Genomic DNA, 18038 nt, shown 5'->3' on the forward strand with positions numbered 1-18038 from the left:
TGTGAATTTATTTTTATTTAGTTCTGACTGATTTATCTTCTCCACATTTTAAGCACTTTTTCGGTAACACTTTAACGCTTAACTTTTGTTAAGAGTGCTTGTCACGTTGACATCATAAGAATGGAGCTACTCCGAGTGCTGTCCCAACTTAACTAGTCCTAGTTACCTAAAGTCATCTGCAAAAACACTTTTCATCTGTTCATGCACATTCACAGCAAATATCATATAATAAAGCCTGATGACCTTCAAACCCTTTTGAACTTTATGTACATAGGTTTCTCATGTTTGAAACTCCTTTAATAAATTCTTAATATGTGTCTACTTTACATGAATGTACATTTTCATAAGTTGCTAATGTTGAATAAAGTTATTAAGCATTTATAACATACATTGTAAAATGGCTCACTATTTGGCAAGTGTTGCATAAAAGTCAGCCTTTTTATGTTGCTATAACCGCATATGAATGAATTATAATGCATCTGTAAATGACTTATTAGTCATCAATAAACCTCTATAAACCCGTAACAAAGGGAACTGTATTTTAAAGTGTTACCACATTTTCTTTTAAATTGGTTTGTTAAATTGGTTAAATTGATTAATTGGTTTAACTGGTTTCAACTGTTGATGAAAAATCACATACCTGAGGTTTAACTCTACTTAATTACTTTTAAAATAAAATACTTTTAAAATACTCACTAATTCAAAAGTATATCCACAAGACATATAACATGATTTTAATGTGATAAAATCACTTAATAACCTTTTCTGTGTAAAGTTACGCCATAAAATTCACATTTGTGCCTTTAAACCATCCTAAAATTGGCCCCATTAACTTTTTTTTTTTTTTAATGAAAGAAAAATTTTTTTTATTTATTTATTATGCCATAATGCTGTCGATTGAGCTTAACTTGCATTGAACCCGGAAGATTCCTTTTAAAAAATATATTTTTATTATTATTTATTTACCTAGAATCATTTTCACTCGTTTGGGTTCTTGAACTGGTTATATAGTCCTTCCGAGATAAGCATCTTTTTCTTGATGTTGCATTACACGTTCATCACATGTGTAGCCTACATTGATTTTGGCCTCTTTAAACCACAAGCAGAACTCGAGAATAAAAAGTCCTCATATAGCATCAGGATGAAAATCCTTTATTGGTTCAACTTACAATCGTTATTTTTATGCGTGTTATCATCCCAGCACTCTAGAAGACTGGTCAGGGATTTTGCTGGGATGCGCCTGAGAATGCTTGAGCCAATCACAGGGAGGCAGATGCATGTCAAAATCGCCGCTGAGTTTGAGGACAGGATTGAGCACATTGTGCTGTGGGACAGTTCGGAAACGAGCATCTGGGGTCGAGCGCTCACATACATTCAACTTAAGCGATCTGATGCGCACATTGTCACAGCTATTGCGCGCATTTCTTTACGCGCCTGTCGTGGTGTGAGGTGTTTGAATCAAGGATTTTTATATCAGAACGACTCCGATCGTGAGTAGCATATATATGTGACATCTTACTGCTTGTTCATTTGACAGTTTGTCATTTTTTGGTTGCGTGTCGTAGCTCTTCAGACACATTTTACGCAACAGAATACGCCTGACATTGAAGTTTTTAGTTGGAATCTGATTTTAGGCCACACCGTTTTGGGAGATTTATTCGCGAGACTCTCTGTCGGACGGTGGTCCCCGTGTATGGATGTAGTGGGCGGCGGGGTGTCGGTCTGAGGGGTCGATACGGAGCGATCCGGGGGTTCCTGACGCGCTTTCCCGAGAATCCCCAGCAGCAGCAGCAGCAGCAGAAGCATCACCGTCCAGCCGAGCACATTCAGCAGCAGACGAGATGATTCTTCTGGGAATACTTCTAAATCTGTTCTTCATTAAGGGTAAGACACATTGAGAAACAACTTCAATGATATAGGCTATATGGACACATCAGGGTCACACTTTACATTACAGTGGTCATGTTACACAGTATTTACACAAGCACAGAGTTATACTGATGAACAGCATGTGCACTATACAGTTATTATTCTGTGGAGCTGCTTGTGCATACACTTTGTTAGTATAATATTCATTGCAATTGACTGTACTTACAAGTATATGTGTGACATGAACACTGTCATGCAGTATCAGTATCTCGGGGTGACCACTGTGCCATGTGCTTGTGCTGAAACAATGAAAGAGCTTCGTTTTCTTAAGTGTGCACTGGAACAGATGTGCCTCTCATTCCCTTCACATTTCTGATATATTTCTTTAACTTATGGCGTTTGAACAACCATTATCTCTTATTAAATAACATTCTGAATTTAAGTTATCTTTGGCTTGCAATTGTAGATGTGCCAAATATAATTTAGGTTCTTTTTTATTTTTCTTCCTTTTTTTTTTTTTAGGTTTTTAGATTCCATAAAGAACCATGTTTTGAAAGTGCACCCTAAACTTAAACATGAAGACCCATTTCAGCATAGAATGGTTGATATGGTTCTAAATTGAACTATTATAAACTGTGTGTGTATGTATGTATGTATATGTGTGTGTGTGTGTGTATATATATATATATATATATATATATAAGGAGGTTAAATTAAAATATCAGGTTAAATTAAGTTAAATTGAGTATTCTATATATCAGAAATTTGCATTTTAGGCCTGATTTTGCATTATAATCTTATTTTGTGGACGTAAAGTGACCAATTCTAGCTACTACTTTTGTGGTCCTGTTTGAAATTCGTTTCTTTTTAACTATTCTTAATATTCTTATTGTTTGAATCAATAGCCTACATAGTTTTAATATCCCTGACATTACAGGAGCTCCTCCGAGCGCGACAATCATTGCAGGCCACGTCTAAAAATATAATTCCGTCGGCAAATAACTGTATGTTATGAGACATCTGTCACAGTCAATATTTTCCTAATTATGTGATGGCAAGAACAGACGCGCGCGCACACATGCAGATTACACTCGAGAGTTGTTAAAGGGCAACTTGTGTTTTCGTAACTCAGTAACCAGCCGTTTCTTTTCATACCTGGGACGACACGACGCAACGTTGAGAATGTTTTGTAGTCCATTGCACAAGTGTCATTCATCATCGTGAGTAGTGTTTGTCGCACCCCGGTACACGCTGTAATGCGCGCGCTGATCGACAGCTTTATTTATTAGCTGTGTTAATGATTGCAGATTTGATGTGCTCGCTCGTGCTGTGCGTTTCCCCCGGGGGTCAGATCGTATATCAGTCGCACGAAACGCGTGGGGACCCCCTGACTGAGAGATAGCGAAACAAACAAGCAAATAAATTTCCACTTTTGCACTGAGTGTATTTGCATAAAGATGTGCCGCTTTATATGCTCGATTTAGTTGATTCTAAGAGGTGCAAGCCCCGGGACCAGAAACGATATCAACTTTAACTGTGTACAATCATGTGAAATGTCATGTTGACTGCTCTTATCGGCCCCTGGGCAGGTGTGTATGTGTGCGCGCGCGTCAGTCGCGTGCGCAGGTGTGTTTCTTTCAACTAATTTCCCCAGTGACCGATGTTTGACAGGTCTTGAAGGTCATAGAAAAACATGGCTTGAATGCTTAATGCCTTTCTCTTATTTTTGCTTTAACCCAAATGTGTTCTTACAAAAACACATGCGGCAATGAAGAAATGTATCAGTGCATTTAGAGAAGTCTAATATACACAGGTGGAACAGTGGAACAGTCAGCAGATCTGATAATTGCATGATGCTGCAAAAAAAGCTATAATAGACACAGATGCTTTCCTGTCCACGCTAGCCAAGGACATACCCAGGACAGCCTAATTACACTGCCATTTTTAGCAAATCAAAGAGAAATGATTCAATAAACCACATGGGATTAGTTAATAGAACTGGAATGCACAAAGGTAATTTTCCTTCAGTCTTGTATTCTTTACATATGGGGGGCAAGCGGGGATGCTAGGGCCTTTTCAGGGCCGTGTGTGTGTTTTGATGATAACCAGGATTTAGAAAGGCAAACACGGGGATGGCAGATGGTGTTGGTCTCTGTGTAGGGAGATTCAAGCCAAGTGACAGAATCAGTGTGTGTGTGTGTGTAAACCAAGCTTCTTTTACACACAGCTTTATGATGATGTTGTAGCCAATTTTCATTAAAGGCTCCGAGTGGTGTAATTTAGTGCCAAGGACTGTCTCAGCCTCACGTCCCCGCAATGAACTCGCTCTCTTCCCAGGGCTTTTGGATTGTCTTCCATTTCTCCTCACTGTCAATCAGATGCGCCCATCCAAGCCGGTTGTTTTAATACCACCGCCACGCTTTGATATGACGTGTCACCAATAGTGAACAGATACGGTGCTCTGACCCACATTTGACAAAACCCTCAATGCAGCAAATAACAGTGTGCACTGAAAGTCTGTAGCACAAACAAGAGTGGACAATCATTGCCAGACTGCAGCTGAACGACTTTAAAACTATTTTGTTTTAAAGATTTTAGTGTCATTCATGAGGCTGAAGGGCTGAACAAACCACTTAGCTATTCCTCAACAGTTTTTAATGGATTTGAGGGTTTTGTTTGTTTACACTATTGTCAAGTAATTTGTCAAAATTGATGGTTTCGGCTGTACAGATGTAGCATGTGGTAATTTAGCTGATGGATTATTCAGATTTGTCCACATCGACAGAGTAGACACGGCTTTGTGGGTTTCCTTGATATGAATCTTGATATAGTGGTGCTTGGTTTACCACGGAGACCTCTGTAGGCATTGATTAGCTAATCACGTTAGATCTCCACATATCGACAGCTAGAGCTTGTTTACTGTCGCTGACCATAAATACAACCACACAAGGATACTTCGATTTACAGTACACACTCATGTACACACACACTAACTCCATTTCACTCAAAGCTTTATTTCTTTCACTCCCCTGTACAACTGAAACTGTCTTTGTATCTGTTTCTCTCTCAGTGAGTGCATGAGACTTATAGCCTCAAGGTGTGTGCGTGTGTGTCACTGTCACTTGCTAAATGTGATTTTAGTGCACGCGCACACACACAGCTCTTAATACCCGGCCAGCATGTGTTTGATTGCCATCATCCTCCACACTGAGACTGTTTCCCATTGTGTGAGGTGTCTACTCTCTGTCATTCTGTTTACTTTCTTTTTCTCTATGTTTCTTTCTCACTCCATCTCTACATAAATTCTGTGTGCGTGTCTTTCTCTGAATCGCTCCATATTCTCTGTCTAAACAGACCAATTTTAAAATGTTTATTTAGTAAAGAAACATTATGTTACTGTTATTTACACTATGTATGTTTTGTATCTTGTTCAGGTATTTATCTATTCATTTAGAACTTAAGTTATTAAATTGCATCTGTAAAGAGATTTCTGAGAGGATTCTCAACCTGTCAAGAAAATGTCCTGGTCCTATTTGACTCCAAAATCAAAAGAAACAAACAAGAAATTATATTTTCCATGAACATAACAATGAAGCAGTATTAGGGCCAATACAAAGTTTTGCATTGAGATTATTTTCATGACAGATACGCACATTTGTTATCATGCATTTCTCATTACCGCAAAAAGGAATAATGCTATATTATTTACATTTTGAAGTATTTATAAATCTTATAGTACTCCCTTTGTACTGACTTTCATTTTTGCTGATTTTAACCATTATACAACTGTATTTTCTGGTGTAATACAGTAAAAAAAAGAATGCTATGATAATGAGAATAACTGAAAACAATGGGAATAGTAAAAGTGAAATGTTAGGATGCGTTACGGTAATGACAATTTGCTGTAAAATGTTATATAATGTCATACCTTTTCCGGAATTGATTTAGGGTAAAATATGACTGGGACTTTTTCTTAACAGGTTTCGTGAGAATCACCCATGAAGAATACAAAAAAGATTTGATAAGCTGTTAATAAACAGTAAAAACAGATAATAACAGTAATTTTACAGTAGATCAGACTATGCTTATCTGATATTAACCAGAAAAGTTACAAAAATGTAGCTTAAATAATGCTTAAAAGCATATATAAAACAGCTCTAGTCAGCTATAAAGTTATAGATTGAAAAAATGACAATATTTTGCATAAGAGTAGATTATGTTATATAATGTTAACCAGAAATATCTACGTGCTTTTGTTCCTGCATGTAACTCAACTGGTAAATCATGACACAAATAATCATTGGTTTGCTTCCCAGAAAACACACAAATTGATAACATGTATATCTTGAATCGCTTTGAATATATGCATCTGCAAGCTGTATAAATTGAATATAATGCAGTGTAAATACATGTTAAAAATGTAAGCTCTTGACTGGTTTTCCTTTTAATATTCCTGAAGTTGAAACTGTAAAAGGAAGCTGAAAAAGAACACGATCACAAACACCTGTCTTTATAGTCAAATGTGCATTGTTACACCTCAATTTTGAAACCCAAACCACTAACTGTTTATCAAATGTCTGAGTGATCAAAGTGCATTTATTTGACTTGGGCTGCTGTGGTAGATGGTCTTTCACGCATGGATCATCTCTCCATGAGCTTTTGGACGGAGGTGCCATTTTGTGGTGCCAGAGTCCAAAGCCATGACCAACGTTTAGTCTGCCGTCCACAGCCGTGGCTTCTCAATCACCACGCGCTTCAAAATGAGGCCTATTGCAATTACAGTTCTTGCCGCAGCACAGAAAGAGAGACACAAAGGGGGATGGGGGTCAGACAGGGTGAAATACAAGAAAGAGAAACACATGTCTCATGCTTCCATAAGAGTGCAAGGGTTATTCTGTTGCTACTTAATGAAAAACAGAGAAAATGTGGCATTGAAATTACCCAGGCCTGTCAAAGTCCCCCCTCAGGTCACCCTGAAATCCTGGCTGACAGCAGGGGTCTCCAGAGTCGATGATATCTGTCAGGACGGGGTTTGAGAATGGGCTTGTTGCAACATTAACACAGCAGCTGAATACGAATGCTGGTCGAGTTTTAGAGTGCTAAATACAGTGACAGTACATTCCCACACAGTTCAGTTATAAGCTAGGGCTGGGTTTCCTGATAATGTTGCTTTAATTAACGTTAAACGCTTTAATAATAATCGTTATTTTACGATTGAGTAACAACCGTTTCCCAAACCAGAACGTAGATCGGTCGTAATAAAGTAGAACTTAAGTGCTTAGTTACGGGAGCTGTCCGGTCCAAAGGTGCTGATCACTTTGGCCAGTGTGTCCAGAGTTTGTCTTCTCAAAATGAAAATAAGGTGGAGATACTGCACTGTAAAAAAAATAAAATGTAAGGCATTTACAAAGCATTTTTGAGTTTACTCAACTTCAGACAATTTAGTTTTACCAACATAACAATTCAAGTTGGATCTTTAGTTTCATTAACTTAATACAGTAAGTTCAGCGAACTCAAAAATATCAATGTTTGGTAAACTTGAATTTTTAAGTGTAGCTGTCAATAATCTTGTAATTAATATAAAACACAATATTTTTTTAAGCATATCTATATTACAAGATATGATCATGCATGAGCCCCACCAAGAGACCAAATAGTTAGTCTAACTTAAATGGTGGTGTAGATTACAAATACATCAAACCTTTAGAAGTTGAATCCACTGCATAAATAAAGAAACTTCATCAAAGCAAACACTAATTACTCTGATGGTGACTTTAAACAAAACACAACTTTTTACAGCAAAACATAATTAAAAACTCATAAAGAGCAAAACCAGCTATTAATTCAAAACAGATTATTGATAGATTATTAATATGTCCTCATAAGTAGGCACGCTTAGACCAAACATGCTTAAATAAATTTAAGAGCAGGGAATTGTGGGTAGTGTCTTCAGCCACAATGCTTCTCCAGTGGGCATGCTCTGTAGCAGACACAACAATGTGAAGTTCATAGTGCTCAGCCTTACAAGGTTGCCCCAGATTTTGACCCATGAATTTCCAAGACCTTTCCATGACTTAAACAAATGGATGACATCATTAAAGATATGAGTCAAAATCAAAGATTTCAATTCCCATATGTTTCCTGATTTTCTGTGGTAGAGCATGGCTTCATAGACTTACAACAGAAACACTTAAACTTCCATTTCACAGCTGGTCACAAAGTTTCAAATAGGGGGGTGTTGGAAGGTCAGTGATGAAACTGAGCATGCTCAAAGGCCTGTAAGATCTACCTTCACAACCAAACTTGATATTGTATGTGCTCACTGTTTAAAATGCTGCTCTGACTTAAATGGCATACAAGTTGACTTTTTTTTTAAGTAAACTCACTTTTTTCAACATTAGATCGTTCAATCAACTTTTAAAATTGAGCTTATCTGACAAAATTGAAGTCGGATTTCTTTACAGTGTGTCAAACATGGAAGTTATTTGTAAGCTTGTTGAGGTGCCAAAATATATTACTTAAATATTACAAAATTAAGGATAGTAAGACAGTTTCAGATTTATTGATGCTCAATCATAGAGATGAATGAAAGCCGATTTGAATGAACCACTGGAGGAAGAAAGAAGAGGAGGAGGATGAAGAGAGAGAGAGAGAGAGAGAGAGAGAGGGTTCTCTCATTGCACACTCTCAATCTAATCTCCTCTGTTAACCAGATTTTAATTATTTATTAAGGCATATTTATTTAAGTTTAAAACTGCATGGTCTCATAGCTTACTATGTCTTTTTAAATAATCTGTTTAATAAGAACATATTGTCTTTCTATTGTCCGCACCAACTACGGAGACTGCCTATTGATTTCAATGTGATTTTTTCAACACGTTTTTTATCCTCTGAAATAATTTACAATGGCTTTCTAATGATCAAAATATATTAATATAAGTTATTAAATGTCCCATTGTCTTTGATAAACCATGAAAGATGCCAGAAAGATACATTTAAGTTGCACTTAATGGACTTAAGAGCGGTTCAAAGCTCTCGTTAATTTACGATTGTTTTTGCAAACTACTTAGATACTGTTACTATGCTTGTGGGAAACGCGCCTTAGAGATTAACTCACTCAACTCACTTGTATTTTCAGGACTCACCCACATTTTGAGCATGAGTTTGGTTAACCACAGTGGTTAATAACAGTAGGCTCGATTGGAATAATTGATTAAATACGATTGTCACTGTGGGTGCTGGCGTTATTCATGGCTTTTGAGAGAATAGAAAAGGGCCTTGGCTTCCATAATTCATTCATTATGTACAGACAGTATTATTGTAAGATATACAAGACAATTTATAAATCACATCTGTTAGTAAATACAGTTGTCAATCCAAAAATCCTGACTTTCAACAAGGATTAGGGTTGAAACCAGGGACTTGATGCATGAACTTCATGAATGACAATTTTCTACTCCTTAAAGTTATCTGTCCTCCTGCAACGGCTAGCCAGGAAATTACTTTTAGGTCTCTTTAAATAATTTTACACATATTAATTCTGCCCTTGAGTGCAAGTTAAGGGACTTTGATCTTCGTTTTTCCACTTTCACAGTCAGCATCGTTTCTATTTGTGTAGAATACAAATATTATAACTACTGTATGATGGATTACTGTCATGTGTCGCTAAGAACTAGTGGTTGACTGACGTGGATATTTCAATTACCAATGTGATATTGATTACTTGAGAAAAGTAGGTGATGGCCGATAAAATGCTGATGTATCTTCTAGGAATTGAGATGAAGACATACTGTAAGTGGTGATTGCTTTAAATCTCATAAGAAATACAGCAATGATGAGTTTAATATATGCACAATCTATATAAATTACATATTTAATATTTTATTGAATTAAAGTATAAAATATCACACAGCACTTTCACGTGATTCCTTCAAGTGCTCATAGAGGTCGGTGGATGCAAGCCCTATAGAGCGCTACTAAAGCTGTGCTTCAATGGGAGTGTGTGGCAGATAATTAAACCAATCAAATCAGTGGAGCGAAAGATAGATGTTGATTGGAAGAGAGGCTCTAAGCCAGGCTCCTATGATGATTGGTCGAGCTCTTAAACTGCGGTGTGTGATTGAGAGTGAATGAAATGTAAATGCATCACTATTGAGCGTAGTGTTCGGTGGCTTGGAGAATGTGTGTAGTTAATTACAAAGTTACGTAACACCAGTGTTGGGTGTAATCTGATTAAAAAGTAATTAGTTACAGTAATTTAATTACTTTGTTAGTCAAAAAGTAGTGTAACATTACATTTGATATTATTGTAATCAGATTACAGTTACTGACTTACAATGAAGGTAATTACTTTTAAGTACTTTGCTTTGGTTTCACAGATTTCTAAAATAATATTATGTTTAATGCATTTCAAATATGAATCGTTATGTTCATATGTTTTTCTGCTTGAATTTCTGTGACAGCTGAAGGGTTTGCAACAATGAACGTTGAGCAGAAAATAAAAAATGTTTCTATGGAAATGATTTCTAAAGTAATGTAAAAGTTAAAGCAATTAGAAATGTTTGTATTGCAGCACTTTTCATGTTACTGTCTCCTTAAGATGAATCACATCTGTTGTATCCTTCATCATTTTGTAAACCGGTTTTGATAAAAGCATCTTCTACATGAATGAATGTACTTTCAGTAAATTGATTTGATTAAATTAATCTTTAAAGTAACTTTTAACCTGATTCCAATTTTAAGAGAAGTAATTTGTCATTTGTATAGGAATTAATTATTTCAATAACCAACACAGGATATTTTAATAGGATATTTGCCTAATTTGTTGCAAACAGTTTTGAGGTCAGTTATTTTCATTAGGAAATGTAGCTTGAGCAGCTTTTGGGAGCAACTTTGTAGATGCCAAAAATAATAGTTTGTACTTCCCCACTTTTATAAAGCCCCAGCACCAGCCAAAACTGGAACACATACAGTACAGTATACAGTATGGTGAAACTCAACAAACAAACATTTTTTGGTAACACTTGACAGTAAGGTTACATTCGTTAATATTAGTTAACAACATTATTTAACATGAACTAACAATAAACAGTACTTTTACAGCCTTTATAATAATAATAATAATAATAATACATTTTATTTGGCCGACGCCTTTCTAAATACCCAAGGACATCTTACATGTTTCGGAGGACTTAAAAATACAAATACATTTAAATTCACATTATGCTAATACATGTTATAAATATGACAAATCAGCAAAATGCTAAGAACGCCCGAAGAAAGCACTATAAAGAGTGTCAGTAGGGTAACTATGGCAATATAGAAAAAATGTTTTAATCATATTGGTTAATGTTAATTCCAAAATATACTAACAGTTTAAAAATCAAAAGTTGTATTTGTTAACATTAATTAATATATTAGGGATCATGAACTAAAAATGAACAAAATATTATTTACAGCATTTATGAATCTTTATCAAAGTTATTTAAAAAGAATACAATTGTTCTTAGTTCATGTTAACAAATACAACTTTTGATTTTAAAAACGTATTAGTATATGTTGAAATTAACAATATTAATATGTTGTAAAAGATTTGTTTATTGTTGTTTCATGTTAACTATTGTGTCAACTAATGTTAACGAATGGAACCTTATTGTAAAATGTAAAAAAAAAAAAAGTTATTCAATTTGTCCTAAAGCTGAAAAATGCCACCTTCGTGGGCTATATACAGAAGTAGAAAGGTAAAAAGACACATCTGAATCAAATGCCTTCATCTGGTCTGTTTTTAAAGGCTTTTGAGTCAGTTTATGTTGTTTATGTAAGAAGTAATATTTTTTCATACTTGTTTCAAATTTCTACCGAGAAATAAGCATTGATCTCACAAACTATTTGTGCAGTTATGTTTAAATAGCTCACTTTAATTTGATTTAGTTCAGGGGTCGGCAACCGATGGCACAGGTAACAACTGGCACGCCAGCATTGGCGAGAGAGGAGTAGACTATTTTATTTATATGAAAATCGTGATGTAATCCTTCCTCATGATCACGCTGCATGTTTTCATGAGCTGAATGTGAGGCTAAACAAAAGTTAAAATGTGACGAGACCGCAGTATACCCAACAGACTCTTGCAGCGCGAGCAAACCATTCGTGCATCACAAGACGGCAGCGCAAGTAAACGCAGCAGCTTTGCTTTGGTCAGGCTGCGCGGATGACAGCCTACATGGCGTGATTCATTTGTTTCTTTTTGCTTTAAGAACAACTCATGATGTAATAAGGAAAACACAAAATCTAGTCTATTCAAAATGTAAATTAAACCTGGAAATAAAGTTTTAGGATTTTGCAGGTGCAATTCGGTTTAATAGTTGATTGGCTTGTGATGCGTGAATGGCTTGCATGAGTATGAGTCTCGTCACCCTCCCATTGAGCTGATGAAAACACACTGTGTGATCATGAGGAAGGATTACATCAAGATGTAGATTGGAATGCAGGTGTGAAAAACTTCATATAAATAAAATAGCCTGTTCCTCTCTTGCTGACTTGCGTGCTAGTGATTACCCCTCTGTGTGATTTTGAAATGTGTATGACATAATATAAGAAATATTTAAGGTTCCACACATTTTTGTGACCAGTGATCAAATAAGCACATTTGTGACATCAACTGTGTTAACTCATTTTGTACAAAAGGACAAGTTATCTTTCATTAAATCACTTTCACAAGATGCTCTGTGAAAATTCACATTGAGGATCATGATTAAATCGTAGTCATCGGGTTTTGCACACATTTTTCACTCAAACTGTTCTGCTGATAATAATGTAATAAAAAATGTATTATTAAATTTCAAAAATGCTCAGCCATGGACCAGGAAAATCAAAAATGGTTGCCAGCCCGATTTATATTAATATTCGGGACATAATAATGCAGTACTGCCACGCCCTATACGCATATAATATAGGGCAAAAACTTCCTAGGGGTGCACCAGAAACTCCACCGGCTGCCCTTCCTCATACGTTATCCAATAAACCAACAGCAGTCACAGAACACAGATGATTGCCTCACAGCTCACACCACGTCAGATTATCACGACCTCCCCACCCCCGCACCTTGTTTCCTGAAACCGTAGTTCCAATGAACATCCGCAAACAGCATCTCAAAGCTGTGTGGACATAATTTGACTTTGCTGAGGCTTCTATATCATTCATTCCATATATATATTTAATTCTGTTTACACTTTGACCACATTTACATAACTTATTCTGGGGTTTTGCAGAAAGCGACGTTCTGAAACATAATGTAATGCGAATGGAGATGTTTAAGGGATTAAAGACTGTTGAGAAGAAGCGCTACATTACACAAGCTTTCTGATGGAGAACACGGCTATTATGCATTTATGTTAACGCATAAGTGCAGTTTATATGTTTTTATAGAGTGCACATGTGTGTATGTGCTCAAGTGCATCGGGGGAACACAGAAGTCTGATATAGAGGGAAGCCCCACTTTTGCAGCGCAAAACGGCTTTCTGATACGTGTAAATTAGGTTTTATAATTTAATATTCACGGCTGTTGTTACTCCACCCCCTGCATAATGTCATTAATGTGGTTCGAACGATGGATGTGTGACAAAGTTAATAGGGTCTACTAGGGTCTAGGGTATTAGGGTCTTAACTAGCTAGTTAGTTTCAGCAAACGATGCAGTGAACTCTGGTGGTTAAGCAGTAAGTTACGTTATTGTTCCGGGCAATGCTCCCCTGACTAGTATACTGGTCTGCCATTACTAAGAACTGTTGCCAATACCTGAAACAGTCTTTCAACTAGTTAGCAAAACAGGTGGTTAAATAAATATTTTGTTGATTGGATTCTTTTGTATTTTCCTCACTCAATTAAAAAATATTTTACCAACACTCCTCCACCCCTCAGGTTCTGTTCCCTCTGTGGTGCCCGTGTTCCCCGGGACTTTGGACTGCATTGCTGCCGTACAGGAATGCGTGTTGAATCCAGAATGTAAGAGACAGTTCCGACACCTGGAGTACTGTGTGGACGAGGAGGCGGTGGTCCCCCTGAGCCCGGAGGCACGGCAGGCCTGCATGGACGCCCAGAACAACCTCATGCACTATCAACCCCTGCAAGAATGCAAGTGCCAGCGTGGGTCGCGAATGGAGCAACAGTGCTTGGTCATTTACTGGACCGTCCGTTTTCCACAGGGTAAGGGGTGTGAAGGCTGTGTTGTTGACCTTTAGACTAATGCTGTGAAAACCCACATGGTGACTGTCATCAACTACTGTCCCAGATTCAAATGCCTTTGATGAATTGAACTGCTGAGAGGTTCCCCTGCCTTTCAGTTTTTAGACGTGTGTGTGGGTGTGTATTTATAGTTAACATGAAATCAAAACTAACCCCTATTTACTTTCTTAACACGTTCTTATAGAGTTGAACGCTCGGGCTGTGGAAGTAAAATCCCATTAATTTTCTCCTTAGGCGAATGAATATTTAATGATAACTTACAAACCTTTAAAGACATAGTTATCGTGAGCTCTGATGTTGTTAATCAATGGTATATACTTTTGCCGAAGCCATCAGTCCATGTTATTTAAACTTAAGTTTTTAAAAATCATGTTTAAAAGCAGAATTTCTGGTGAAGAACTACACTACCCATAATCCTAAAGAGAGATCCACCAATCAGAGAGTCGCAGACGCAACTGCCCACTTTCATGACACAATCGAGTCTGTCTCTCTACACTTTCAAATTATACATTTGCAAATATCTGAATATTTTGCAATGAAGTTAAATATATTGTTTATATTCTTATAATCGCCTATTTTAAATCAATAGTTTTATATATTTTCCATATATATATATATATATTTGATTACATCAATCGCTTTGCTTCATGGGATTGTAGTTCAATCCTTCATTTAAGATGGTAAGTACACAGTATTGTCTTTTTGTCTGATTTTCAACTCATTTTTTGCATTGTTGTGAGTCACCTTTGAGCTGGTTGGTTTAATTCATGGCTTAGAACTCTTTTATGAAGGATTTTATGAAATCCCTATGGGAAAAAATGAATGGGAAAAATACTTCTGGATCCAAGATGGTTGAAAAAAAGGCGGGTACTGTTTTGCTCTATTGTGAGTTAAACCAACATCATTCTAAACTCTGGTTTAATATAATCCAGGGTAATGCTGTTCCATTTTTGCACTGTTCATACTTTAAACCCCCAGTTTAATATAGGGGCCAAAGAGGCCATAAAAGGAAATGACTTAAATCTCAAGTAGTCATCGAAAAATCATGGACATATCTCAAATGAATAGAACCTTTTGTAGTTATGCTGTGCTCTAAAACATTTCATCGGCTAGAAAATGGTCTTCTTGAGTGCAGTCTCTATTAAATGATTTTTTAAAAATCCTTATCCAGTAAAGGGAAAGTAATCATGGTAATAATTGGTCAAGAAGTGTAGGAACCCTGTTTTTAAATCTCACCATTGAAGTCCAGTTTTCATAATCATTCATCAAAATTGAATAACTTTCTCCACCTCTGAATGACTTTTCAATTCTGCTGATGTAACCAAGGCTGTGTTGGGGAGAAAAACAGTATTAACCAATAATAGCATAGCCCATCTTACACAATCCAATCAAATATCTTTTTATAAAATCAAGTCCTACCCCACATGGGTTCTCTCAGAATATTTAGTTTTACTACGAAATATGTCACATTACAGACATTAAATACATAGTGAAAACTGTTTTATGTTTCTGAAAGACTGCCAAGAAGATTCCAAGATTCCAACTCCCCCAAAATGCCAAAATGAGAGTGTTGAGTGAGCTACCAGAGGATTCCGATTTAGCCAGTAATAGCATTTAATGACTGCTCGGTAATGCATATAAACTGGCAAGGAGGCATAAAACCCAGTCAGACACTAAACAAGCGACTGGCACTCTGACTATGTTATCGTGATTAATCTCAAACATTGCTTCTTCAGTTCATTACGCTCCGCAGGACACATGAATACAAGCAGGAACTACTGTTTGCTTGGTACCATTGAGAGTGTCTGGTTCTGTATCGTGGCAGATCTTCTGTGTTCATGTGTGTGCCCAGTGGAAAACGTTATTGCTCAGAGGTTGCTCTTTCAAAGGAGACTTCAAGAACGCATGAAATTGCTTGACAGCCTCAGATTTCTTTCTTGTCTTGGTTACTTTGAAACAGGAAGTTGATACAGCGAGTGGGACAGATCGCAGGACCTGTCACTTTTATGAAACAGGCAATAGCCTTTACTTTGTCACAGTTGTGAACCCTGATGTACTATGTGCTAGTCAGTTGCAGGTAGTATTAGAGGGAGGGATATTCTCATGTTAGAGAGTGTTTAATCAGAGATAAATCTGTAACATTTTACATTAATGTTCCCTTTGTTAAAGGTTTATAAAGGGGTTTATTAATGATTAATAAGTAATTTACAATAGCATTATTAATCACTGATATATGTATATACATATATACATATATAACAACATGCAAAAGGGTGGCTTCCATGCAGTACCTGCTAAATAGTGAGCCATATTGCCATGTTATAAATGCTTAATAACACTTATTCAACATTAGTAACTTATACATATTTACATTAATGTAAAGTGGACACATATGAAGCATTAATAGAGGAGTTGCCAACATTAGAAACCTATTTATACATAGTTCATTTTATTAAGAATGCATAAGATAAGCTAAAAGGCTCACTATAACTACATATAAATGATTTGTAATGCATTTTTTTAAATAACATATTATTAGTAATCAGTGAACCCTTTCATAAACCCTTAACAAAGGGAACAATAACGTAAAGTGTTACCAAAAAAAGAAATAATACAAAAAAATAAAAAATCTGTGCAGTGCAAGATGAGTCATCAATATTTTTGGTCTGTTTTCCTAGAAGAGAAAGACTGTAAATGTAATGCTAAAGGTAAATTTTGTCAACTTTTTGGAGCACTACTAATATACAGAAGGCTTTAAAGCTAATATACATGGACTACATCACACCATTTTTATTTAATTGGACTTTAAATGTTAAATGTCCCATTTCTGCCCAAATATTGTCATCAAAAAAATTGGAAAAATAAGGACTGTTTTCAAACAGGTTTCCTCCATCTTTCATTGGTAAGATAATCAATGCCTGCATTTTAGCATTAGTGTGTGTGTGGGGTTCAAGTTTTTGCCTACATTGTGGGGACCGAATGCCTGATCTTTGTATGTTTGCTCATGAGCAACAGATATTACGGTGTGCCGGTGAATGACGTTAGTTGGAAAATCAAGGACGGCTGCAAAATTAATTGATTGTGCGTCCATATTCCCACCCAATATGGCTTATTAATATTAGATCTTATGAAACAGGATGATGGATTCCCACAGCGACTCATCAAGAGCTGTTGTAAACGCTGACTAATCCCAGGCTTCTTCGAGAACAGAACTCGTTATGCGTTTGAGTGCAGCACAGGGGCCGCCGGGGCCGGTCTTATCGACAGTCTCAGAAATGAGTGCTTTTAAAGCACAGCACATGAAAATGTCAAGTGTGCTTCTCTTGTACGGTGCAAATCAAAAATGTCTTATGCAGAAAAATCAGATGCATAATTGCAAATGTAAATGTAGCTATGGCTGCTCTGTAGATTGAATTGTTATGGATGTGTCCATTTGAGCAAGATATGTATATGGGTGTGGGCAAAATGTGTTTTTATTTGCCTACTTACAATTTACAACAGTGAATGTGTGTACATGCATCACAGGGAATTTGTGTAATTTTAGTCATTTCTTTTAGAAAGTCTGACTACAGTGTCATTTCCAGCACATCTCAAATTCTGTATTATTCTGTGCTGGAAATGATACTGATGAAAATTACTTTTAAAATAAATATATTTTGCCAAATCCTTTGTCTTAATAAAGCTCATTGCTAGCATTGTATCTCCTAAATTCATACAATTAAATCATATTTTCACACTTTTTGCGTAATTTGGCAAAATTATAGCTTGATTAAAAATATTCTGCTCAAGTGAAATTGACCTTGATATTTCTTTGTTTTTTTCAAACTTCTTTTGTCTCATATTTCATCTTAAGCATGCCCTTCACTGCCACTTTTGTCCACTTGGTTAACGAAATCGTTCTGTGTGGTGGAAATGACATCACAACTGTGGG

General features: G+C 36.3%; 1 protein-coding gene across 1 annotated transcript in view; it reads left to right on the forward strand.

The window, feature by feature from the left end:
- Positions 1-1340: 1340 nt before the first annotated feature.
- Positions 1341-18038, forward strand: part of LOC127663357 (GDNF family receptor alpha-4-like) — a 41735-nt gene continuing 25037 nt past the window's right edge. The window contains exons 1-3 of the mRNA XM_052154906.1: positions 1341-1490; positions 1635-1884; positions 13784-14068. Of these exons, the coding sequence (XP_052010866.1) occupies positions 1842-1884; positions 13784-14068 (328 nt within the window). The 5' untranslated portion in view covers positions 1341-1490; positions 1635-1841. The remainder of the gene's footprint in view (positions 1491-1634; positions 1885-13783; positions 14069-18038) is intronic.

Source organism: Xyrauchen texanus, chromosome 23 (genome assembly GCF_025860055.1).
Source record: "Xyrauchen texanus isolate HMW12.3.18 chromosome 23, RBS_HiC_50CHRs, whole genome shotgun sequence".
Classification (NCBI taxonomy): Eukaryota; Metazoa; Chordata; class Actinopteri; order Cypriniformes; family Catostomidae; genus Xyrauchen; species Xyrauchen texanus.